General features: G+C 46.0%; 1 protein-coding gene across 1 annotated transcript; it reads right to left on the bottom strand.

Annotated features, from left to right (window-relative positions):
- Nucleotides 1-846: 846 nt before the first annotated feature.
- Nucleotides 847-25431, bottom strand: LOC141176109 (uncharacterized). The gene is made up of 7 exons (XM_073660102.1): nucleotides 25338-25431; nucleotides 5438-5587; nucleotides 5134-5313; nucleotides 4927-5050; nucleotides 4746-4843; nucleotides 4471-4561; nucleotides 847-1915 (listed from the first exon to the last, which is right to left on the bottom strand). Exons 2-7 carry the CDS (start codon nucleotides 5513-5515, stop codon nucleotides 924-926), a joined length of 1563 nt encoding a protein of 520 aa, XP_073516203.1. The 5' UTR covers nucleotides 5516-5587; nucleotides 25338-25431; the 3' UTR covers nucleotides 847-923.
- Between the last annotated feature and the right edge of the window lie 1444 nt (nucleotides 25432-26875).

Here is a 26875-nt window from a genome sequence, read left to right as displayed (position 1 = left end):
GGGCCATGCATACCAGGATGAGGGATGGGGTGCCATGCATACCAGGATGAGGGATGGGGTGCCATGCATGGCAGGATTGGGGATGGATGAGTGGTGCCATGCATACCAGGATTGGTGATGAGGCAGCCATGCATACCAGGATGAGGGATGGGGTGCCGTGCATACCAGGATTGGGATGTTTTGTCAAAAAAAAACTTAATGAAAAAATCTCTATAAAAATTTATTGGATTAAAAAAAAAGAATAGGAAAAAGGCTTCTCCCCTGTGTAAGTTCTCTGGTGCTTAACCAAACCTGATTTCTGGTTAAAACATTTCCCACATTCTGAACATGAAAAAGGCTTCTCCCCTGTGTGGGTTCTCTGGTGTTTATTAAGATGTGCTTTCTGGTTAAAACATTTCCCACATTCTGAACATGAAAAAGGCTTGTTCCCTGTGTGGGTTCTGTGGTGCTTAATCAAATCGGATTTCTGGCTAAAACATTTCCCACACTCTAAACAGACAAATGGCTTCTCCCCTGTGTGAGTTCTCTGGTGGTTATTAAGATGCGCTTTCCGGTTAAAACATTTCCCACATTCTGAACATGAAAAAGGCTTCTCCCCTGTGTGGGTTCTCTGGTGTTTATTAAGATGTGATATATGGTTAAAACATTTCCCACATTCTGAACATAAAAATGGCCTCTCCCCTGTGTGGGTTCTCTGGTGCGTAACCAAAACTGATTTTTGGTTAAAACATTTCCCACATTCTGAACAGGAAAAGGGCTTCTCCCCTGTGTAGGTTCTCTGGTGCTTAATCAAACTTGATTTCCTTGTAAAACATTTCCCACATTCTGAACAGGAAAAGGGCTTCTCCCTGTGTGGGTTCTCTTGTGACTTTCAAGAATCATTCTATGATTAAAACATTTCCACATTCTGAACAAGAAAAAGGCTACTCCCCTGTGTGAGTTCTCTTGTGTCTATCAAGAATCATTTTACGATTAAAACATTTCCCACATTCTAAACAGACAAATGGCTTCTCCCCTGTGTGAGTTCTCTGGTGGTTATTAAGATGCGCTTTTCGGTTAAAACATTTCCCACATTCTGAACAAGAAAAAGGCTTCTCCCCTGTGCGAGTTCTCTTGTGGCTATCAAGAATCATTTTACGATTAAAACATTTCCCACATTCTGAGCATGAAAAGGGCTTCTCCCCTGTGTGAGTTCTCTTGTGTCTAAAAAGATCTGATTTCTGGATAAAACATTTCCCACATTCTGAACAGAAAAAAGGCTTCTCCCCTGTGTGAATTCTCTGGTGGCTATTAAGATGCGCTTTCTGGTTAAAACATTTCCCACATTCTGAACATGAAAAAGGCTTGTTCCCTGTATGGGTTCTGTGGTGCTTAATCAAATCTGATTTCTGGCTAAAACATTTCCCACACTCTAAACAGATAAATGGCTTCTCCCCTGTGTGAGTTCTCTGGTGGTTATTAAGATGCGCTTTCCGGTTAAAACATTTCCCACATTCTGAACATGAAAAAGGCTTCTCTCCTGTGTGAGTTCTCTGGTGATTAACAAAAACTGATTTCTGATTAAAACATTTTCCACATTTGGAGCAAAAAAATCTATTGTCCGCTGAGTGTTTTTTTTGATGTTTAAGAATAGACTTCTCGAAAGTAAAACTATTTCCATTTTCTGAAAGTGAAAAGGATTTCTTTGCTTTAGGAGCAGTTCGTTTTTTAATGCTTATTTTATTTTGATTTTCCTTAGTAGTTGGTAATGAATCAGAAGACAGGATGTGTTTCATAGAATTAGATGATAGATCTTTGCTTTGAAGGGATGATGGTATATCTGAAGTAATGGCATTCACTTCAATTGTATCCTGTGGGATCTCAAGATCATTCGATTTAAAAATCTCCTGTCCCTCTGATCTCCTGGTACAGTCATCTGCCAAGAAAAAAAACAATTATTCATTTTGAATAAAATATCCTTGAAATTTATATTTTTGAACATTTCTACTTAAAATGTCTAAACAAACACATCCCTGGGCTATATGGTAATCCAGGGAAATGAAGAGATATATGCTCAAGTTTAAAAATCTATTTTATTACACACAAATCTAAAAAATAGAGGAATATTTAAACTTGAGCATATATCTCTTCATTTTCCTGGACTAGCATGTAGCCCAGAGATCTGTTTGTTTAGACTGATTTAGAAGTGGTATGCAATCTTTATTTATTTTTCTATGGGATTCTTGTGTTAATTGTACTTAAAATGTCTGTAGAAATGGCAAGTTATTGATAGAATGATAGTTCACAGTCTAATAGAAAACCTCATAGGATGAACCAGTAGAGCGTGGTGTCCAACTGTTTGTTCTTTTAGCCTCCAAAATATGGAACATGGTTTCCATAAACCAATCCAGCAACATCTGCTTTTCCGAAGTCAAATCTCACCATCGCTTCTGAGCCTTGCAGTGTGCCCAAACCACATTCAGCATCCATGTATTTGGCATTACTATAGTGAGAAGAACCCACTTAATTTACAGTGTATGTGTCCTGGAGCACAATCTGGGCACTATGTGTTGGGTAATCAAATGGCCAATATGCAATTTTTATGCTCCAGCATCCAGTGCTAATTTTCGGAAAGTGCCTGTGTAGTCAAAATAATCACTACTCCTATAGATTAATTCACTGAGGTTGTAATTTCCAAAATAAAGTCACTTTATGGGGATTTCTACTGCCCTAGTTTTCTGACATTTTGTAATATTAGGGCTTCAGCAAATGGTGTGTCCCATCTCCTCTGGGATCTGGTCCTGCGACGTCTGCTTCTGTCACCAGGAGCCGCCTTAATCATTCTGCAGGCGGCGCTGGTGATGGGAGTAATTAGAGTATGGGGCTCGGTGGCTCTCGGCAATCTAAACTATCGTAAGGGACAATATTTTCTGTCAGATGAGTTTCAAGAAGAAATATTAGACATTCAAAGACCATTTTTTAGAATAGTGCAGAGCTGAGTTGTCTTAAATTTAGATCTCGGGCATTTGGAAGAGGCAATGGAGATCTTTTTGAAAGGCTACCAGGGAGTTACAGAGTCACATAAGTGAGGAAGGCCGATCCCAATACAATGAAACTATCATACAGAATGAGCCTGTAAAAAAAAGAAAGAATATAAAAACATGTAACATCCCCAACAACAACGTGTTATGATCTGCAACAAGTACTAAGGAAAGAAGGGGAAAGCTTTCCCTACAATAAGACTAAGCTGAATCCCTACGATATAGCGGGCTGCCTGTTCCTAGCGAACGGACCCGCCTTAGTCCTAGGCTAGTCTGAATGGAGACCTATAGAATAAAGGTAAGGGGTCCCTAAAAGAACTAAGGACTGGAACAAAAATGGGACACCTCCTGAACAGAGAAAGTTGTTGCAGAACACAAAAAGATAAACTGACAAAAAGGTACTAGAGGTCCCAAAAGGACCAAGCAAACTGATAGAGATAGGCACAGAAGCACCTGGCCAGCAAAACAGTCAAAAAACAATGAAGTCCACCACAGCCAAAAGGGCGGAGTTGGAATATAAAGGCAGATGGTCACGTGACCGCAAAACACAAGATGGAAAAAACAAACAGGAGGGATCTAACACAACGTATGTATGAAGGGAGAAATCCAACACTAAACTGGAGTTGCACTCATTTATGATAAACCATTGGAGCTACGATGAATTCTGACCAGAAGAGTAGAGAAAGTATTAGCGACCCCATTTCAAGAGAGATTGTGCAGTAATCTGAATTCCTTAGGATTGAAAACATAATGGAATTTATGACGTGGAGTGAATCCATGAAACCAGGGTTCGAGCCATGCCAACACATCTCCTGCAGGCGTGAATAAATGTATATTACAGCCATTAGCCACGCACAGCTTAGAGATATATCATGGCTCAGGTGTAATGTTTTCTGTGTAGGTTATCGCTATCCTGTTTGAAGTTAGTTGGTTTTAAAAGAAATTGAAAAGTCAGGATAAAGGGAAACTGTTGTTATTGTACAGTGTCTTGTAGGTACCATATGAGGACATTCAGCAGCACAGAGGGGAAAGAAGGTAGATTCATCCAATAAGATATCATGGATCTAGGAAGCCAACAGCATCATTACCCTCCACTTTCTCTTACAGACCCATCATAATATTTTTCTTCAAGTGATTTTCTAACTTGTCAGCACATTCTACATACGCTGTCATTTGGCTTTGTAGTTTACAGATTTGGGCAGGTAACGAACAGTGTCTTCTAATCCCAGGGGGTAGGTAGATCCTCCAGGTTGTAAGTTCTATAGAAAAGGGCTTTCACGATTTCACAAAGTAATTTGAACATTTTCAGATAAAGGAGAATGTTGTGGTCGAGCGGCAAAATGGTGATCACACGATTGTGATACGGCCGAACTACACCACCGATAAAGCCGCCACAGCGGGTGACTGAGAAGAATCTGTAACTTCTTTGCATTTAGTGGTTACTACTCACCTGGGTGGTCATATGTAGGAATCTCTTCTTTACAGCGCTTATCACCCGTCACATTTGTCTCTGTAGTATTAATATGGGTCTGATCTTCACTCTGGAACAAATATTATAAAAGTCAGATGGAGAAGTCCCATCTATGATCCGCTCTAATCCCGTCATCTCCACCGTTCTCATTACACAAATATAAATACTGGTGGATAAAACAAGACTGAGCACAAAACCTTCACAGCCGTCTACACATCATAGGGGAGATCTCATGACACCTTCTCTCCATCTACCTGATGATCCTGAGGAACATTGGGATATTCTTGTTTACAGTCCTGTGGAAGAAGAGGACAGGGCCATCTCTCTGGTGTTGTCCTCTTACTGGATCGATCTGGAGGAAACACATACAGGGACTGAATTAATTATTTTCATACAGATAATTGTAGACCGTGTGTATTTAGTCCTGTCATTTACCTGGTGTTGTGAGAGGCTGGGGAATCTCCATCATGACGTCCCTGTACAGATCTTTGTGTCCTTCTAAATACTCCCACTCCTCCATGGAGAAATAGACGGCGACATCCTGACACCTTATAGGAACCTGACACATACATTGATACCGTCATCTCCCCGATCCCTTCTTAGCGTTACTGTATAATGTCCCAGCATTCCCAGTAATGTCACCTCTCCAATCAGAAGCTCAATCATCTTGTAGGTGAGTTCTAGGATCTTCTGGTCATTGATGTCCTCATGTATCATGGGGTGAGGTGGAGGCCCCGTGATTAGTCTCAGGGGTTTTCCCCATCCCTCAGACACAGGGTCCTGACAGCACTCACTAGAGGTCTTCTTCACTACTGTGTAATCCTGGTTATGGAGAGACACATTAATAAATCTCACTACAGACATTTCCAGAGTCCTCACCTCTCCAGTTCTGTTCATCTGTTATTCCCATAGATAAGAATGATGTGACGTCATCAGAATCTCTCACCTCTCCAGTAAGCCGGAAGAGGATCTCTAGGGTGAGGTGTAATATCCTCTCCGCCATCTTGTCCCTGTCCATATCCATCTTCGATGGATAAATCAGGAAAATATTCTTATATAGAAGATCTCCACTGACAGGATTCGGTGTTGTAGATACCTGAATGAGTAGAAGATAAAAATCCTGTTGGTATAATACAACTATTGGAGATAATGAGGGGAAACATATAAGGATATTTATTATTTTACAGTATTTAGTTTTCTTCTTTACATCTAGTAATAAAACCTTTATATTTTAGGCCACAGACAACAAGCAATTTCTTCCTCGGAGTCTGCAGCTGAATACGTTTCTCATAGACTTATCTTCCATACCACTAATTCTCGTCTCATTTTCCGACACTGGAATTGGCATCAGCAATACTGCAGGAGATATTCATTACACGTGACATGAGAAATAACTACATGATGAGGCAACATCTTCTACTACAGCTCTAAAAACATATTTAGCCACAAACCGTCATTGAACACATCACCACCGGCTGTCTGTATGAATGTTTCCCATCTTCCCCAGACTGTAATCTTCTATCAAGTTACAGCTCATGTCTGATTCACACACAGAAGTTTGAAGCTTTTATAAAAGCTGTTTTGATTGCACAAACACCGCGGACAGCAATTATTTGATACCAAAGTCTACGTGTACAGTGTATTATGAAGTTTATTTCTGGCCTTAGGCTTTCCAATATTACAAGAGAAAAAAAAAAAAGCAGATATTAAAATGTTTCAAAAGAAAATTGTCACCAACAATTCTTGTAAAAAGAAAAAACATGCAAAAAGCAGAAAACACATGTTATTATTTCTTAACACGTTAAACATTTTTTGGGGTTTTTGTTTTTATATGAACTCTTTTGGGCACCAGAACATACATGTACACAGCAAGGATGGCACAGATGCGGCTGCAACAAAATCCCTGGCAGCTTAACCACTTGCTCCTGCAAAAAGCAAACATGGCATCTAAGTAGACAGAGTTCGGCCCAATGCTCCTTCTTCCCCAAATGCTCAATAGTATGGGGCTGCCTAGTTCCTACAATACTTAAATGCTTAATAATGGTTTCTGGGCCTGCAATGTGCGAAAGTCTATTAGGCCAGGCCAGAGGCAGAGTCCAATAAGTTACTTTTTAACGCCACCCTTAAATATTAGACTAAAGTTGCATGAAAGCACTGATTTTGGGGGTTTTGGTTGACTACAAATGCAGTCAGTCATACAGACCACAGGAAAGCTGGAATATTTGTGAGTATGGGGGAGTCAGGAGAGATAGCCATCTGCCAAATGACCGTTCAGCCAAAATGTATCTCATCTGTATGGGGCCGTTACTATTACACTGACAAGTGATAATACATGGCACAACAGTAGTACAGTGCATCACCTGAGAAATAAAAGGCTTGTATGTTGTATGATCGCACTAATGAGAGTTGTTTAAAAAAGTTTATAAAAAAGGTTTAAAAAAAGTTTTAAAGTGAAACTATCACAGTTTTAGCAAAAATAAATATTCGTCACTATAGGGAAAACATGCATATAATGGGAAAATGAAGAGGGAGGTAAGCTCACTGTTTATTCAATGCACTTTGTCTGAAGATCACCCCATGGAACCGCCCTGGTCAGGGACATTTCAAGTAGAGAAAGGAGGAGAGATGAATTCTCCAGTATTGTCTATATTGTTAAAACCTCACATTTATTGTAAATTCATAAAAACTGTTGTGATGTTGTGATGGCATACCACCAAGTGCCCACATATGAAACCAATGCTTATTCATGGTTGGCAACATGTGAGTCTCTGTGATACTTTTATATCCTTCCCTTTCAAACACTTGGGTGTCCATTGATTACTGAGTACTTCTCAGACAATTTGACCCTGTACTGTATGGAAGAAAATGATAATCGTCACAGTTTCACCCCTCACTGTGTCTGGGATGCAGTTACTGACTGCTCAGCTGTCCAATCTTGTACAGGGGCGTGCTGGAGCTGTCGGTACTTTGATTGACAGCTCGGTGGTCCAATATGGTTGAAACATCCCTGGTGGCGTGCTTGCATGGTGCACCACCTCCCACCATGCAAGACCGCAATCTTACCTGTCAGTCCATGCTGCACTCTTTGCTCCATTACCTGCTGTGTCCATGTCTCTTGTCTGATTGCTTAGGGCGTCGGCGCGGCTTTCTGCTTGTTTCTTATAGCTACTGTGTGCACAGTCCTAATGCGTCCCCAGCCTATTGCTGTGAGTCACTGGATACTTAAACCCCCTCCACCCAGTAGGAGGTGCCTGAGCAACACTTTCACTCAGTTTGTCTTTTGCAACTGAGGTGCCAGGTCCTGTCCTGACTCTAGTCTGTCTGCCACCCTGGGGGCTGAGTATCCAGGGCCTTTTCCTGTACCCGTGACTTCTAGTCTGTTTCCGACACCCTGGGGGCCGAGTACGCAGGGCCACTACCTGTATCTCTGACTTCTAGTCTGTTTCCGCCACCCTGGGGGCTGAGTTCCCAGGCTTCTTCCCGGTTCAGTTCCTGTCTGAACAGTGTCCTAGCCCGTTACTTATATCTATGTCCGTACCTTCCCTTTGCCTGCAGTGTCTGAACCTGCACCTAACTCCAACTTCTGTACTTCTGTTTGTGAGTTTTGTGTCCACTCGCTACTTCATTGTAAGTACCTTGTGTGTATCTGGTTCTGCTTGTCCCCTTTCCCTGCCTCCATATCTACCTCCTGTGTTCTAACCATCTTCCTGTATTTTCCAGTCTGTTCCATGTGAACAGAGCCCTGTCCTGTCTGCCTTCACCTTCTGCTCTGTTCTGCTTGTTCATCGCTCCGGTGGTTACGCTCTGCTCCGCTTGTCTACCGCACCTGCGGTTCTGTTCTGCTCTGCTTGTTCACCGTGCCTGCGGTTTTGCTCTGCTTGTTCACCGGGCCTGCGGTTTTGCTCCGCTCTGCTTGTTCACCGCACCTGCGGTTTTGCTCCGCTCTGCTTGTTCACCGCACCTACGGTTTTGCTCTGCTCTGCTTGTTCACCGCACCTGCGGTTTTGCTCCGCTCTGCTTGTTCACCGCACCTACGGTTTTGCTCCGCTCTGCTTGTTCACCGCACCTGCGGTTTTGCTCCGCTCTGCTTGTTCACCGCACCTGTGGTTGTGCTCCGCTGTGCTTGTTCACTGCACCTGTGGTTGTGCTCCGCTCTGCTTGTTCACCGCACCTGTGGTTGTGCTCCGCTGTGCTTGTTCACTGCACCTGCGGTTGTGCTCCGCTCTGCTTGTTCACCGCACCTGCGGTTTTGCTCCGCTCTGCTTTTTCACCGCTCCTGCGGTATTGCTCCGCTCTGCTTGTTCACCGCACCTGCTGCGGTTTTGCTCCGCTTGTACACCGCACCTGCGGTTGTGCTCCACTCTGCTTGTTCACCGCACCTGCGGTTTTGCTCTGCTCTGCTTGTTCACCGCACCTGCGGTTTTGCTCCGCTTGTACAGGGGCGTGCTGAAGCTGTCGGCAGTGGCTGTGACGTTAGTACCCTCTGATGTACAGTTGGTCTCTCCGGAATCTGTATTAGACCTCGCTGATAAATTTTCTGGAGAGAAAGACCAGTTTAGGGTCTTCAGGGAGAGCTGTAGGTTATTTTTTACCCTGCGCCCCTGATCGTCAGGGGAAGAGTTCCAGCAGGTGGGAATAATCCTGTCCCTTCTGCAAGGGTGCCCTCAGACCTGGGCATTTTCCTTGTCCCCACAAGCCCCAGAACGGTTTTCTGTTGACACCTTCTTTGACAGTTTAGGACTGACATATGACGAACCCAAGAGGATCCAGGTCCCTGAGGCTAAGATCATAAACCTGGTTCAAGGCGTCGCACAGCTGAGGACTACTGTACTGAGTTCTGGCAGTGGTCCACTGCAGTTCTGTGGAACAATGCAGGTCTCAGGTGCCAGTTCCACAAAGGCCTTTCCAAAACCCTTAAGGACGCCCTGGTCCTCCATGAAGCTCCTTGTTCCCTGGCGGAAGCCATGACCCAGGCCATACGAATGGACTGTAGAATCCATGAGAGACATGAGGAACACCAAGCTGCCCATTATATATCCCCGGAGCAGGTCCATTTACCGGAGGTGGAGCCATTGGAGATTAAAGTTGCCAATCTTCGTGTTGTAGACGTAGACAAGATCTCAGACTGCCTGTACTGTGGTCTCTCTGGACATTTTCTCAAGAATTGCCCTACTCGCCCTCAGGCTAGCAAACCATCAGGAGAACGTCTGAGTGTGGGTGATGGCCGAGGAGGTCACCCAGACTCCCAGGTACCTTTTTCTTCTAAAGTACTGATAAATACAGTGTTATGCTTTGAGAACCAGATGTTATCAACATTGGCTTTCATTGACTGTGGGTCTGCTGCTAACTTTATTGATTCGGGACTGGTTCGGAAGTTAGGGTTAGGGACAGTTAGTTTAGAAAGACCCATGCAAATCTTCGCCCTTGACAAGACACCATTATCTAGGAATTTGATCAAGAAGGTAACAGTGGATTTCACGCTTCAAGTGGGAGCACTCCACTTTGAATCCTTCTCATGTTTTGTGTTGGATAATTTACCTGTTGGGTTGGTACTAGGGCTTCCATGGTTGCAGATTCACAATCCTGTTATTGATTGGTGTCAGAGGGAGATTGTTAAATGTGGCCCTAATTGTTGCAAGAAATCGCTAAAAACTGTACAAATATGCTCCTCTAGTCTGAAGGGTCTGCCGGGGTACCTGAAGGACTTTGGAGATGTGTTCTTGGAGAAAGAGACGGAGATACTACCTCCCCATCATCCTTATGATTGTGCTATTGATCTTATTCCTTGTGCCAAATTGCCTAAAGCTCTCCTTTACAATTTGTCTGGGTCTGAATGGGCAAGAATATGCTAACAAAAGTTTACGGAAGGGTCATATCTGTCCTTCCTCCTCTCTGGTAGCTGCTGCTTTTTTCTATGTATAAAAGAAAGATGGGGGTCTCCGTCCTTGCCTTGATTTCCGAGAACTCAACAAAATCATGGTTAAAAATACGTACCCACTTCCACTCATCCACAACCTATATAATCAGCTTCTGGGGGCCATGGTGTTCTCTAAACTTGATCTTAGAGGGGCTTACAATTTGATACGCATCCGGGAGGGTGATTAGTGGAAAACAGCGTTTTTAAGGTCTGAGGGTCTGTTTGAAAACCTTGTCATTAGTGTTGAGCGAATTTGTTCAGCATTTCGGAGCCAATTTTTTGGCGCGAACAAGTCGGGACCCTGCACACGAACACAAATTTTAAATGCCAAACAAGTTAGCTCAACACTACTTGTCATGCCATTTGGGTTATTAAATGCACATGTCCCTGTTGTGTTACAAAGATTAAGGGAGAACTCTTTGTGTGCTAAATTAGAGAAATGTGTTTTTGGAAGGTACAGGCCATAATTGACTGGGTTCAGCTTTGTGATCTCAAGCCTTTGGAGCATTTTGTGGGATTCGCCAACTATTATAAGAAATTTATCAAGGGGTTTTCTCAGATTGTGTAACCTCTTACTGACCTTACATGTAAGGTGGCAAATCTCAAGGTGTGGTCACAGAGTGCTATCAGGGCTTTTGAAACATGAAAAGAGTGTTTCATGTCTCTTCCCATTCTGATCTAACCGGATCTCAAAGAGCCATTCATTGTAGAGGTGGATGCTTCGGAGGTCGGAGTGGGGGCGGTTTTGTCGCAGGGGTCCAAAACTCTGACTAACTTGCGTCCATGGGCTTTTTTGTCTAAAAAATTTTCGCCGGCGGAAAGAAGTTATGATGTTGGGAATCGTGAGTTACTTTCTGTAAAATTAGCCTTTGAGGAATGGAGGCATTTTTTGGAGGAGCGGTTCATCCAGTTACTGTGGTCACTGATCAGAAGAATCTAGCTTACATTGAATCAGCTAAAAGATAAACTCCCGCAGAGGCATTACATTCAGACCGGGGTCTAAGAATGTGAAAGCTGACGCATTATCTCGTAGTCTCAATTCAGTTTCACCTCCAGTACCTCCATCCTCCATAATTCCTCAGGGTATTGTAGTTTCTATGGTAACCTCAGAATTGGAAAAGGAGATCCATAACGCCCAATCATTGGCTTCTCCGGACACTCCAGGATCTAAATCATTTGTGCCTGTGTACCTAAGATTGTGTGTGTTACAAGAATTTCATGATTCCGTCTTAAGTGGTCATCCTGGGGTTACTGCTACATGGAAAGCCATTGCCAGACTTTTTTGGTGGCTGTCCATGCAGAATGATATCAAAGAGCAGCTATATTGCAGGCACCAAGGTTGTGCAGCATCCCTCAACCCCAAGGACGCTGCACAACCTTGGTGCCAGCAATATAGCTGCTCTGTGGTATGTTTATCATCTTGTTACACCATGTTTTGCATTTTGCACTGTTAGGATATCTTTAACTCACAGCTTGCACTTTAGCACTTTATGGAAGTATAGTATTAATTTTATACCATATACATATAATATTAGGCATATATATGCAGTGGTTGATCCCTCATAGCATGGAGGTGCTTTTTATCTCTTTTCTATTTTGTGTCTGTGTATTTTATTAATAAAAATTTAAGGTTTGCTGAATTAAATTTGGTCTCTGACTAATTTATCAGATTCTGGACCAAATTATTTGATATTTTTGGAAGGAATAAGTCATGTGCTAGACCTTTGTACTGACCACACATATATTTATACCTGTAGATGAGATCCCCTCTGAGGCGTCGTTTTTCTAAGCTAAACAAGCTCAACTTTTTCAACCTCTCATCATATGAGAGGTCTACCATCCTACAGTGCTGGCCAAAAGTATTGGCACCCCTGCAATTCTGTCAGATAATACTCAGTTTCTTCCTGAAAATGATTGCAATCAGAAATTCTTTGGTATTATTCTCTTCATTTAATTTGTCTTCAATGAAAAAAACACAAAAAGAATTGTCCTAAAGCCAAATTGGATATAATTCCACACCAAACCTAAGAAAGGGGGGTGGACAAAAGTATTGGCACCCTTTGAAAAATCATGTGATGCTTCTCTAATTCGTGTAATTAACAGCACCTGTAACTTACCTGTGGCACCTAACAGGTGTTGGCAATAACTAAATCACACTTGCAGCCAGTTAACATGGATTAAAGTTGACTCAACCTCTGTCCTGTGTCCTTGTGTGTACCACATTGAGCATGGAGAAAAGAAAGAAGACCAAAGAACTGTCTGAGGACTTGAGAAACCAAATTGTGAGGAAGCATGAGCAATCTCAAGGCTACAAGTCCATCTCCAAAGACCTGAATGTTCCTGTGTCTTCCGTGCGCAGTGTCATCAAGAAGTTTAAAGCCCATGGCACTGTGGCTAACCTCCCTAGATGTGGACGGAAAAGAAAAATTGACGAGAGATTTCAACGCAAGATTGTGCGGATGGTGGATAAAGAACCTCGACTAACATCCAAACAAGTTCAAGCTGCCCTGCAGTCCGAGGGTACAACAGTGTCAACCCGTACTATCCGTCGACGTCTGAATGAAAAGGGACTGTATGGTAGGATGCCCAGGAAGACCCCACTTCTTACCCCGAGACATAAAAAAGCCAGGCTGGAGTTTGCCAAAACTTACCTGAGAAAGCCTAAAACGTTTTGGAAGAATTTTCTCTGGTCAGATGAGACAAAAGTAGAGCTTTTTGGGAAAAAGCATCAACATAGAGTGTACAGGAAAAAAAAAGAGGCATTCAAAGAAAAGAACACGGTCCCTACAGTCAAACATGGCGGAGGTTCCCTGATGTTTTGGGGTTGCTTTGCTGCCTCTGGCACTGGACTGCTTGACCGTGTGCATGGCATTATGAAGTCTGAAGACTACCAAAACATTTTGCAGCATAATGTAGGGCCCAGTGTGAGAAAGCTGGGTATCCCTCAGAGGTCATGGGTCTTCCAGCAGGACAATGACCCAAAACACACTTCCAAAAGCACTATAAAATGGTTTTAGAGAAAGCACTGGAGACTTCTAAGGTGGCCAGCAATGAGTCCAGACCTAAATCCCATAGAACACCTGTGGAGAGTCTCAAAATGGCAGTTTGGAGAAGGCACCCTTCAAATATCAGGGACCTGGAGCAGTTTGCCAAAGAAGAGTGGTCTACAATTCCAGCAGAGCATTGTAAGAAACTCATTGATGGTTGCCGGAAGCGGTTGTTCGCAGTTATTTTGGCTAAAGGTTGTGCAACCAAGTATTAGGCTGAGGGTGCCAATACTTTTGTCCGGCCCTTTTTTGGAGTTTTGTGTGAAATGATCAATGATTTGATTTTTGCTTCATTCTCTTTTGTGTTTTTTCCTTGCAAGCAAATTAAATAAAGAGAATAAGAGCAAAGAATTTGTGATTGCAATCATTTTCAGGAAGAAACTGAGTATTATCTGACAGAATTGCAGGGGTGCCCATACATTTGGCCAGCACTGTATATAATAATCTAGTTGCTGCCTTTGAACTGACTCTAACTTCTGAATATCCTTTTTAAAATGTGGAGCCCAAAACTGGATCCCATATTCCAGATGTGGCCTCACCAGTGATTTATAAAGGGGTAACAATACGTTGGGATTGCAGGATTTTATTTCTCTTTTTATACACCCTAAAATCTTGTTTGCTTTTGCGGCTGCTGCTTGACATTGAGCACTGCTGCTCAGCTTACTTGTAACTAGAATACCCAAATCCTTCTCCTGTTCTGTAGTCCCGAGTATACTCCCACTTAATGTATATGCAGCATTAGGATTACTACATCCTAGGTGCATTACTCTACATTTATCTACATTAAACCTCATCTGCCAAGTGTTTGCCCATTCAGTCATCTTATCCAGATCGTTCTGCAATATCGTAATGTCAAGATCAGATTTTAATATCCTACATAGTTTGGTGTCGTCAGCAAAACTTGACACTTAACTCTCAATCCCATCCCCAAGGTCATTAATAAAGAGGTTAAAGAGAATTGGTCCTAGCACAGATCCCTGTAGCACCCCACTGCTGACTATGTCCTATTTAGAGACTGTACCATTTATGACGACTCTTTGTTTCCTATCATTTAGCCAATTCCTCACCCATCTACATATAGTTCCCCCAAGTCATTGCTTCTGTAGCTTCAGTATATGTGATACAGTATCAAATGCCTTTGCAAAGTCCAGGTAAATCACATCAGCCGCATTACCAACATCCAGATTTGCACTTATCCCCTCATAGAACCCCAACATGTTGGTTAGACACAACCTATTTTTCATGAATCCATGCTGATTATCATTTATTATATTATTCTCTGCAGGTCATCCCTTATGATGCCCTCAAAAACTATGCACACTACTGATGTCAGACTTACTGGACGGTAGTTACCTGGATCCACCTTCTTACCTTTCTTAAATATCGGTACCACATTAGCTATCCTCCAATCCTGTGGCACTACCCCTGTTACAAGAGTGTCTAAGAATACGAGATGCAGCGGTTTGTCAATTACTGAGCTCAATTCCCTCAGTATCCGTGGATGAATACCATCTGGTCCAGGGGATTTGACAATGTTTAATTTGCTCAGACGCAGGTGTACTTCTTTTGTGTTAAACTAGTTATATTAGGAGGTGAACTTTGATTTTTGCCCTCTTGAAAGAACCCTGAAACAGACTGTTTGAAGGTGAACACGTATGAAAAGTGTCTGCTTAATATCTCAGCCTTTTCTTTGTCCTCTATAATTATCTTGTTATTATTGTCTTTTAAGGGGCCAATACCATCTGATTTACTCTTTTTGGCATTGATGTATGTATAACATTTTTGGGAATTTAATGTCCCTGTCAATTTGTTTCTCTGTAGATAATTTTGCTAGGTTGATTTCTTTTTACATTTCTTATTTAGGTCTTTATACTACTGAAATGCTATTTCTATATTCTTGGCCTTCAAGATTTTGAATGCCCTTTGTTTTTGTCTTATTAAAATTTGTACTGTCTTATTTATCGATAATGGTTTCTTTTTATTCCTGGTTCCTTTTTATTCCAGGGTATAAATTTTCTACAGGAATCTAGTAATATTTCCTTAAACATGCCCCATTTATATTCGGTATCCCCAGTTACCATGATATGGTCCCAGTCTACACAATTAAGCTCTTCCCTTTATTTGTTGAAAGGCTTTCCTAAAGTTCCAGGTTTTAGCATTTTCGTTTTGAAATGTTTTATTAAATATTACATTGAAACTTATCATATTATGGTCGCTGTTTCCCAGATGCTCCCGGACCTATAGATCTGAAATTGTATCTGGTCTATTTGACAGCACCAGATCCAGCAGATTACCTCCCCTGGTTGGTTCATCTACCAACTAAGAGAGGTAATTGTCCTGAACTGTGGATAAGAATTTGTAGCTTTTAGTACAACTGGAAGATTCTATGTCCCATTGGAAATCTGTATAGTTAAAATCCCCCATAATAAGGACCCTATTATTATTTGCTGCATTTTTAATTTGTTCCAATATTTCGTCCTCTAGAAGTTCAGCTATATTAGGAGGCTTGTAACAAACTCCACTTAGCAGCTTTCCAGTATTGCCATCCCCATGTACATTTACCCAAATTGACTCTACATTGTCGCAGCTTCTCCCAATGTTGTCATTGAGCACAGTTTTTAAGTTGGATCTTACGAAAATACACATCCCTCCACCATTTTTGTCTTTCCTGTCCTTTCTAAATGTAGTGTATCCCTCTATATTTGTCACCCAGTCATGGCTTTCATCCAACCAGGTTTCTGTAATACCCACCACATCGTATTCTGTGACTGACATAAGAGTCTCCAGTTCAGCCATTTTGTTTGCGAGACTTCTTGCATTTGCTAGTAGACATTTAATACAATTAGCAAATTTCCTACTCCTACTCAACTCCTTACTTTCCTTGCTTATCCCAGCTCCCCCTAGATCCTCCACAGCCCCTACTCTCCCACTCTGTCTAGTCTATCTAACCCCTTATAAGCATGACTACCCTCCCCCCAGATCTTAGTTTAAAAGCTCCCCCATCCGTCTGACCATTTTTTCCCCCAGCAAAGCTGCACCTTCCCCTATTGAGATGCAACCCATCCCTACCGTAGAGCCTGTAGCCAACCGCGAAATCAGCACAGTTCTCCATGAGCCCAAACCCTTCCTTCCTGCACTAATTTCTAAGCCACTGATTTATCTCTCTAAGCTCCCGACGTGTTTCTAGTGACGCAGGTGGCACTGGCAGTATTTGTGAAAACACCACCTTTGAGGTCCTGGTCTTCAGCTTCCCTGTACTCATTTTTAAGGACCTTCCACCTCCCTCTAACTTTGTCATTAGTACCAATGTGTACCATGAACAGTGGGTTTTCCCCAGCTCCACCCAGCAATCTGTCTATCCGATCCGCAATATGTTGAACCCGAGCATCCGCGTTATGTTTTTGTGAAAAAAGTGTCTTGAAACCACAGACACGTTTAATGTTGTGGGATTGATGGCGTCGGATAATTGTCTGCTAATATAGTTTTTTGCGGACCTGACGTGCATCCCACATATTGTAGTTAACTCTCTATACACTCTATTAAATAGATGACCCCTATAGTGTTACAATTGATGAAATTGTGTATTGCAAATTGCTGTTCCATTAGGTTTTCTTCAAATGTGTCGGTTTTATAAACATAGTTGCACGCTTTACAGGATGTATGTCCACATTTAAAAAAAAAACTTATAGGATAACCAAGTCACATTGCGTTTGATATTTGTTTCTTGAAAATAACTAGTTGAAAGTATTCCGCCTAGTGTAGAAGCCTTTATGGATACAAAACTCAAACAAAATATGCAAAAGAATTTACAAAGTCTGGAGGATGGATCTCAGACATCAAAAAAACTAAGTTTGAAAGAGATATTAAAGACTACGAGTCAAATTCAATTTACACATGGAAATGAAACAAACCAAGAGCTACTGTTTTGAAATACAGGTCACACAATAAATTCAAAGGAAATAGAGGAGAGCAGAGGTCAGCTTCACAAATCCTAATGTGTCCATGGGTTCCTCTAATTATAATTCTCTGAGGACTAATCTGATGTATCAGTGGGATCAACTAAAGACAGAACAAAAATAAATTCTCAAGTATTCCCCACAATTCAGCACAAAACAACGGGCGGGCAGAAAGCACAAACGTGCCCGGATACGTGCGTTCCATGCCGGAGTGCATCACAGTCATCGGAAGCATGCGTTCCACACCAGAGCGCATAATGGTTTTGGATTGCATTCCACCAACATAGGATTTTTCTATCTCTGAGATCAGCGTCATGGGAAACTAAAAACAAGTATTGCACATTCTCCCATCATGCAATAAGCATGTAGATCTACTTTATCACTACAAAAAATATGGGATGATGGCCCTCAGTATATTCCTAAATGGTCAAATTTCCCCTCTATTGCACAATTAGAGATACACAAGGATCACCACACTTGTTAATTATGAAATAGTATAAGTGGAATATAATTGATAAGTAATAATTCAGATATAAAAGCTCAGATATCTCGATGAAGTACAACAATATGTAAACCCCATTCACAGGGAACCAAGTAGCAATGGGTAGAGTATACAATCCAAAAATATAATCCAGAATGGGTCTGTATTCACACTAAACAGGCATAGGAAATTTTCTCATTGAGTCCCTTAGACTGGATTCACTGGCCCCTAACAATCCACTCACTTTCTTTTTTGAGGATACATCTATTGTGATCTTCTCCTCTCACATTGGGTTTAACAACCACAATGATACAAAAGGAGATGTCTCCGGTTTCACCGCAATGTACACTGTTCATGTCTCTCGCTAATGGGGTTTCCCAACCATGGCATATATCACCCAAATGCCCCCCACCCTCCTCCTAGACTCCCTCTTGATCTTGCCTACATAATCTAGGGGGCAGGTGCATGTGACCATATATACTAGTCCTGAGGTTTTACAGTTGGAATAATCCCACTGGAAAAAAGATTTCAACCATGGAGGAGCTCAAGAAACATTTACATGGTCTCATCCAATTACATGTACAATGTCGTTCAAATCTAAAGAAACCGCAGATTCCTCTATCTAGCCAAGTCCCCTTGGGTGCAGGTTTTTTATAGAAATTATGCACTAAATGGTCCCTAATGGACCAACCCTTTCTGAAAGTTATTGTAGGAATAGATCCCACAGCACCCTCAGGTCCGGGATAGTCACAAGTATATCCCAGTGTTTTCTGAGGATATGAAAGATACAGTCACTCTGTCATAAGTTTTTCTTACTCATGTAGTCCAATATTTTTCTTGGTCTCATGGATTGGTATGGAGGAGCGTTTGGCTCTCCCATTTTTCTGCAAACGACGTGAAATCCAAAATGTTCCATGAGTACCCTTTTTCCCTGAATCTGATGTTCAGGTCTATTGCCTGTATATTAAAATCTGTGACATTAGAGCAGTACCCTCTCAACCATAAAAATTGGCCCCTGGGTATTCCTCTTTTTATGGAGATGGGTTGGTGGTTATCCCACTTCAATAGTTTATTAGTGCTTGAAGGTTTATGGTAGATGTGTGTTCTTAGGGTCCCATCCCAATCTTTCTTGATTAGTACATCCAAGAAAGGCAACTGATAAGAATTAAACTCTGATATAAATCCCAGGCCAACTCTATGGATATTGAGTTCCCTGACAAATTCAAAACATTGTTCACTCGTCCCTGACCAGATGATGAAAAATGTAGTCAATATATTTGTATCATACCCCAATATATGGATGTCATCACTTATGATCATCCCTGAATATTGTGGATTCCTCCCACCAGCCCAGGAATAGGTTAGCAGTACCCCATAGCTGGTGGAAGTACTTCCTGTCAAAAAGCAATACGTAATGAGTAAGAGTGAATTTTAGAAGATTCTCCATGAAGTCATTATGTCTGGTACACTCCATTGATCTCGATTTCAATAAATGTCTTACTCCTCTGATACCATCCTCATGCGGTATATTACTGTACAAAGCCTCGATATCTAGTAAGGCCTGCTCCCCTACATGCATGTATATGTGGCGCCCCTGCGAGTTCAGTCGCCACAGAGGTACTGCATCTCACCCAGAGGTGTGGTATCTCACTCTCAGGTAAGGATAGAGTGCTGCTCAGGACCCAAACACTTGCATCCAACATTACACTACTCCAGACCAGCAGGAGGGGCAAGATGCATCGCGCTTCCTGCTGAGCCCTGTCCCTGGCTGGAGTGGGGGGGACCAAAGTAGGGGGAACCATGTAGTGGGTGTGGGTGGAGGAAGAAGTTCAGAAGAGCACTTGTTAGGATAGTATATAGAGTGAAGCCATCTTGAAAGGACAGGTCAGTCAGTCAGAGCAGTCTGAGAGGAAGAGTTGGGAGCAGGAGCTCTGCAGGTGCTCGGCTCGGGAGGAGGGCCTAGAGAGAGGTCCAGGACAGACTGAGGAGGAGAGGAGCAGGAGGAAGGCTCCAGGAACGAGGAAGGGATCCCAGGGGTACGGGCAGTGCTGGAGGCCACCCGTATGCCCGAATCTGCCAGGCGGTGGAGGGATCGAGCCGCAGAGGGCACCGGCCCCTAACTAGTGACAATTACAAAGTTCAACTAGAAACCGGAGGCTTCTGTACATTCAGGGTGCAGTTGCCACATCCGCACTCAAGTCGCCAAAAAGGTAACCACATAGGATCCAGGGAACTCCAGGTTGCCCAGAAAGATCCAAGGATACCGGCTTGGGACATTGGCGAGGCTCAGGGCAAGGAGGGTGAGCGCCAGTGTGGCACCCCTGAGGGTTCAGTCGCCACAGGTGTACTGCACCTCATGGAAAGAGGTGTGGTACTTCCTCTCCGAGGTAAGGATGGAGCACCACACCGGACCCCACCACACATCCAACACTACACACTCCCATTCTGAAGGGGGTTTAGAGCACAATGTGCTGCCCCGGTCCTGAATGGAGGAGTATGGGGGGAACCAAAAGTAGGGGGAATCTTAGTGAGTGAGGATGGAGGGAGCACTTTACGGTTACACCAATGGATCCATATAAATATGGAGTCCATCTTTAATACAGGGTCTTTGGTCGCAGTTCCCTGGAGGAGCCAGACAGTACAAGCTGCAGATGCCTCGGGAGGCTGCGATGCCCAGTCTCAGGCCTTGAGATTGGGGACTTGGGCAGAATTGAGTTACAGCAAGCTCTGTCCAAGTAAGAGGGCCTAGGAGGGGAGCAGAGGAGAAGAGCTCCGCAGGCGAAAGGATCTCAACGGGTGCTGACGGAGCGGAGTCGCCACCGGCTACCCTTGTTCTGACTGGGTCAGAGAGACTCCTGCCGCAAAAGGGGGTACCGGTCCCCGATTATCTGACTTTGTACTCCATGTCTCTGTCAGAAAAGTCCGGAGGCTGCAGTGGATCCCAGGGGGAATACGGACGGAGTGGAGTCACCACCTGTATTCCTTTAATCTGCGTCTATCCAGAGGGACCCCAGCCTTGAGCAATGTTTACACTCCAGTCACCAATAAAGGACTTAGGCGGTCCGGGTGCTAGAAGTCACCTTCAACGGACATTGCAGTACCTGTACGGGACTTTAATGGGGCACGAGGCGGTTCTAGTACGGTAGGAGAGAGGAACATTCCGGTGCAGGGGTCTTGTCTGGTGCAGCCGAGCTACCCGGAGTGTGCTGAACCCCATCCTGGTGGCCGCAGTATGCCGTGAGGAACAAAGAGAAGCTTTGTGGCTGAAAACAAGTCTACCATGAGTAAAAACCTGGATGACTTCATACACCGCCTCTTCTCTTTCATTTCTGCGCGGCACCTCGACCACCATTCCTCTGCACTGCACTTCTTCTACCCTGCCCTGAGGCCTAGCTCCACCTGCGGGGAGCTATAACATCCTGGCTGCCAAAACACCGGCCTTAGAGCAGTGGTCCCCAACCTTTTTTGCACCAGGGACCGGCTTGAAGCAAGATCATTTTTCCATGGCCCAGCAAGGAGGGGGTGGGGTGGGCGGGGCTTTGGTCATATGGGGGCGGGGTAATGGAGGGATTTGGAGTTTAGTGCATACTTATCATATAGTGTAGACCAGGTCCCCGCCAGGAGCTATGCCAGGAGCCCCACATAATATGCTGTGCCAGGAGCCGCATCACTGAGGCCCCATCACGCCCTGCAGCAGGACAGGGCAGCTGTCCTGACAGCTGCTGTTCAGCTGCATTTACTTCATCCCAGGGGCGGACACAGACTGTAGTGGGCCCCTGTGCAAGAAATTTTTGGGGGCCCCCCCCGCCCTTCATAAGGCAACAAAGTTATGTAAACATAACCCCCCCATGTGCATCTCTCACCCCCCCATGTGCAGCTCACCCCCGTGCATCTCTCATCCCCCTCCGTGCATCTCTCATCCCCCTCCGTGCATCTCTCATCCCCTCCGTGCATCTCTCACCCCCCCGTGCATCTCTCATCCACCCCCCGTGCATCTCTCATCCACCCCCCGTGCATCTCTCATCCACCCCCCGTGCATCTCTCATCCACCCCCCGTGCATCTCTCATCCACCCCCCGTGCATCTCTCACCCCCCCCGTGCATCTCTCACCCCCCCCGTGCATCTCTCACCCCCCCCGTGCATCTCTCACCCCCCCGTGCATCTCACCCCCCCGTGCATCTCTCATCCACCCCGTGCATCTCTCATCCACCCCGTGCATCTCTCATCCACCCCCCGTGCATCTCTCATCCCCCCCGTGCATCTCTCATCCCCCCCGTGCATCTCTCATCTCTCCCCTCCCTCCCATGTGCATCTCTCATCTCTCCCCTCCCCCCATGTGCATCTCTCATCTCTCCCCTCCCCCCTCGTGCATCTCTCATCTCTCCCCTCCCCCATGTGCATCTCTCATCTCTCCCCTCCCCCCCATGTGCATCTCTCATCTCTCCCCTCCCCCCCATGTGCATCTCTCATCTCTCCCCTCCCCCATGTGCATCTCTCATCTCTCCCCTCCCCCCCATGTGGATCTCTCATCTCTCCCCTCCCCCATGTGCATCTCTCATCTCTCCCCTCCCCCCATGTGCATCTCCCATTCCCCCCACTCCTAGTTAATTGTATTTAAAAAAAAATAAAACTTGTTATACTTACCCCCATGCGATCCCTGCAGAATCCTGGCGCTCGTCCAAATCGCTGACACCAGGTTCTCCTGACTTCCGGCCATGTGACGGCGCCGTCACATGACCGGAAGTCAGGGGAATCATGAAGGTGCTGCCGCAGCAGCGCAGCGCTAAGATGTCCCGGACCCGGCGCTTAGCATGCGGCCGGGGGCCCCATGAGGAGAGAGACGCACAAGAGGGGGGCTCCGAGGGGGCTCCTACCGGCCGGGCCCCATACTGGAGTCAGGGCAGTCATGCCCTGATGGCGGCCCTGCTGGAGGCTGGAGGGGCCCCCTCTCCCCGCGGACCGGCTGAAAAACCCCAACGGCCCGGTCCTGGTCCGCGGACCGGCGGTTGGGGACCTCTGCCTTAGAGGACTGCTGCAGCGCTCGTGGTCCTCACCAGAAACCACAGGTGGCGTAGTCGACAAATAACCACTCTTCCACTAAAGCCCATATTTTTAATGTGTGCGCCCAGGGCACGGACAGGGCCAAGGCCGCGACTGCATCCACCCCTACAAACACCGGCCCGCCGTCCGAGTACACCTTTTCCCAGGGAGGGCTGACGCTACCGAGTAGTGGGTCACACACCAGCGCAGGAAGACGGCTGAGAAGGACATATAGAACGGGGTCCTGTCAGGCACTCTTGAAATACCTGAGGGATTGCTGAACCCCTGCCTGGTGAACGCAGCACGACGTGGGTGGTTGTAATCTGGAAAGTGTAACCTGAGGAACTTAACAACTGTGAGTAAACCCTGAAGACTGCACCCCGCTGTCTCTGAGAAATAATTGCTGCGCCATCACCCCCTGCACTACACGGCACCACAATTGCAACATCTATAACATCTCAGCACAGCCCTGGAGCTAAGGTCTACCTGTGGAGAGCTAAACCAACTCTGCTGCATTAACAACAGCTCCAGAGGACCTGCTCCGCAGCGGCGGCTCCCTTTAGCCGCATACCACAGGTGGCGTCATGAACATTTATATAAAAACTATAAATCCCCTGTAAATTATCACCTTTTTATTGCCCTGGGTCACGGACTGGGTCACCGCCACTGTGACATCTCCCCTAGCAACGACCGGACGGGCAGAGAGTACCCCACGACCGAGGTGGCGCGTCATATACATGCTCGAGGGTATACATATAGGAGAGCAGGCAAAGGTAAAACCAATTCCAGAGGGATTATTTCAGCTGTAAAACCTCAGGACCTATTCTAACTGTATGACCTCAGGCGGTACTGTGGGTACATTACACTGTGTGGGGGCATTGTACATCCTGCATAAGGGGCATAATGGGGGCGTTACACTGTGTGGGGGCATCATACATCCTGCATAAGGGGCATAATGGGGGCATTACACTGTGTGGGGGCATCATACACACTGGACAAGGGGCATAATGGGGGCATTACACTGTGTGGGGGTATCATATATACTGCATAAGGGGCATAATGGGGGCATTACACTGTGTGGGGGCATCATACATCCTGCATAAGGGGCATAATGGGGGCATTACACTGTGTGGGGGCATCATACACACTGGGTAAGGGGCATTACACTGTGTGGTGGTATCATATATACTGCATAAGGGGCATAATGGGGGCATTACACTGTGTGGGGGCATCATACATCCTGCATAAGGGGCATAATGGGGGCATTACACTGTGTGGGGGCATCATACACACTGGATAAGGGGCATAATGGGGGCATTACACTGTGTGGGGGGCATCATACATCCTGCATAAGGGGCATAATGAGGGCATTACATTGTGTGGGGGGCATCATACATACTGCATAAGGGGCATAATGGGGGCATTACACTGTGTGGGGGCATCATACATCCTGCATAAGGGGCATAATGGGGGCATTACACTGTGTGGGGGCATCATACATCCTGCATAAGGGGCATAATGGGGGCATTACACTGTGTGGGGGCATCATACACACTGGATAAGGGGCATAATGGGGGCATTACACTGTGTGGTGGTATCATATATACTGCATAAGGGGCATAATGGGGGCATTACACTGTGTGGGGGCATCATACATCCTGCATAAGGGGCAAAAAGAGGGAATTACATTGTGTGGGGGGCATCATACATACTGCATAAGGGGCATAATGGGGGCATTACACTGTGTGGGGGCATCATAAATCCTGTATAAGGGGCATAATGGTGGCATTACACTGTGGGGGGCATCATACATACTGTATAAGGGGCATAATGGGGGCATTACACTGTGGGGGGCATCATACATCCTGCATAAGGGGCATAATGGGGGCATTACACTGTGGGGGCATCATACATACTGCATAAGGGGCATAATGGGGGCATTACACTGTGGGGGGCATCATACATACTGTATAAGGGGCATAATGGTGGCATTACACTGTGGGGGGCATCATACATCCAGCATAAGGGGCATAATGGGGGCATTACACTGTGTGGGGGCATCATACATCCTGCATAAGGGGCATAATGGGGGCATTACACTGTGGGGGCATCATACATACTGCATAAGGGGCATAATGGGGGCACTACACTGTGTGGGGGCATCATACATCCTGCATAAGGGGCATAATGGGGGCATTACACTGTGGGGCAGTAAAGGGGTCCTGTACTATGAGAACAATACGTTTCCTCCCTTCCTGTCTCCATAGTTGGGTCGTATGTATCTATTACAGGAAACAGAACAAAAACCTTATGATTCTTATAAAGGGGCAACACAAGACCCCAAAAGAGTCTCCGTGCTGAAGGGGTTAATGCCCCCTGCGCCCAGTAATGGGGTCTCCACATACCTCCACCTGCAGAGCCGCCACCACATATATGGCTGCTCTGTGCGCACAGGAGCTGTGATGAGGTCACAGGAGGGGAGGAGTCAGGGGTCACATGATCAGGGGCCTCAGTGGATGCAGGACTCTGCTGTGCTGGTTGTCATGGTGCTGGATGAGCTGAAGTTTATGTGTGGGGTCAGGAGGGGTTTACAGTGTGGATGTAGCAGAGCCGCGTGTGTACGAGGTGTACGGAGCGGAGCCGGGCGTGTACGAGGTGTACGGAGCAGAGCCGTGTGTGTACGAGGTGTACGGAGCAGAGCCGTGTGTGTACGAGGTGTACGGAGCAGAGCCGCGTGTGTACGAGGTGTACGGAGCGGAGCCGCGCGTGTACGAGGTGTACGGAGCAGAGCCGTGTGTGTACGAGGTGTACGGAGCAGAGCCGTGTGTGTACGAGGTGTACGGAGCAGAGCCGTGTGTGTGCGAGGTGTACGGAGCAGAGCCGCGTGTGTACGAGGTGTACGGAGCAGAGCCGTGTGTGTACGAGGTGTACGGAGCGGAGCCGCGTGTGTACGAGGTGTACGGAGCAGAGCCGCGCGTCTACGAGGTGTACGGAGCAGAGCCGTGTGTGTACGAGGCGTACGGAGCAGAACCGTGTGTGTACGAGGTGTTCGGAGCGGAGCCGTGCATGTACGAGGTGTACGGAGCGGAGCCTAGTGTGTACGGAGCGGACCTGCGCGTGTACGAGGTGTACGGAGCAGAGCCGCGTGTGTACGAGGTGTACGGAGCGGAGCCGCGCGTGTACGAGGCGTACGGAGCGGAGCCGCGCGTGTACGAGGCGTACGGAGCGGAGCCGCGAGTGTACGAGGCGTACGGAGCGGAGCCGCGTGTGTACGAGGTGTACAGAGCGGAGCCATGTGTGTACGAGGTGTACGGAGCGGAGCCGAGCGTGTACGAGGTGTACGGAGTGGAGCCGTGCGTGTACGAGGTGTACGGAGCGGAGCCGCGTGTGTACGAGGTGTACAGAGCGGAGGCATGTGTGTACGAGGTGTACGGAGCGGAGCCGAGCGTGTACGAGGTGTACGGAGCGGAGCCGTGCGTGTACGAGGTGTACGGAGCGGAGCCGCGTGTGTACAAGGTGTACGGAGCAGAGCCGCGTGTGTACGAAGTGTACGGAGCAGAGCCGCGTGTGTACGAGGTGTACGAAGCAGAGCCGCGTGTACGAGGTGTACGAAGCAGAGCTGTGTGTGTACGAGGCGTACGGAGCAAAGCCGTGTGTGTACGAGGCGTACGGAGCAGAGCCGTGTGTGTACGAGGTGTTCGGAGCGGAGCCGTGCGTGTACGAGGTGTACGGAGCGGAGCCTAGTGTGTACGGAGCGGAGCCACGCGTGTACGAGGTATACTGAGCAGAGCTGCGTGTGTACGAGGTGTACGAAGCAGAGCCGCGTGTACGAGGTGTACGAAGCAGAGCCGTGTGTGTACGAGGCGTACGGAGCAGAGCCGTGTGTGTACGAGGCGTACGGAGCAGAGCCGTGTGTGTACGAGGTGTTCGCAGCGGAGCCGTG

Source organism: Phyllobates terribilis, unplaced genomic scaffold, assembly GCF_046119375.1.
Source record: "Phyllobates terribilis strain yellow unplaced genomic scaffold, ASM4611937v1 Scaffold_17__1_contigs__length_24005725, whole genome shotgun sequence".
Lineage (NCBI taxonomy): Eukaryota > Metazoa > Chordata > Amphibia > Anura > Dendrobatidae > Phyllobates > Phyllobates terribilis.
The sequence above is the reverse complement of the archived record's forward strand: the minus strand, read 5'-3'. Positions and strand labels throughout refer to the sequence as shown.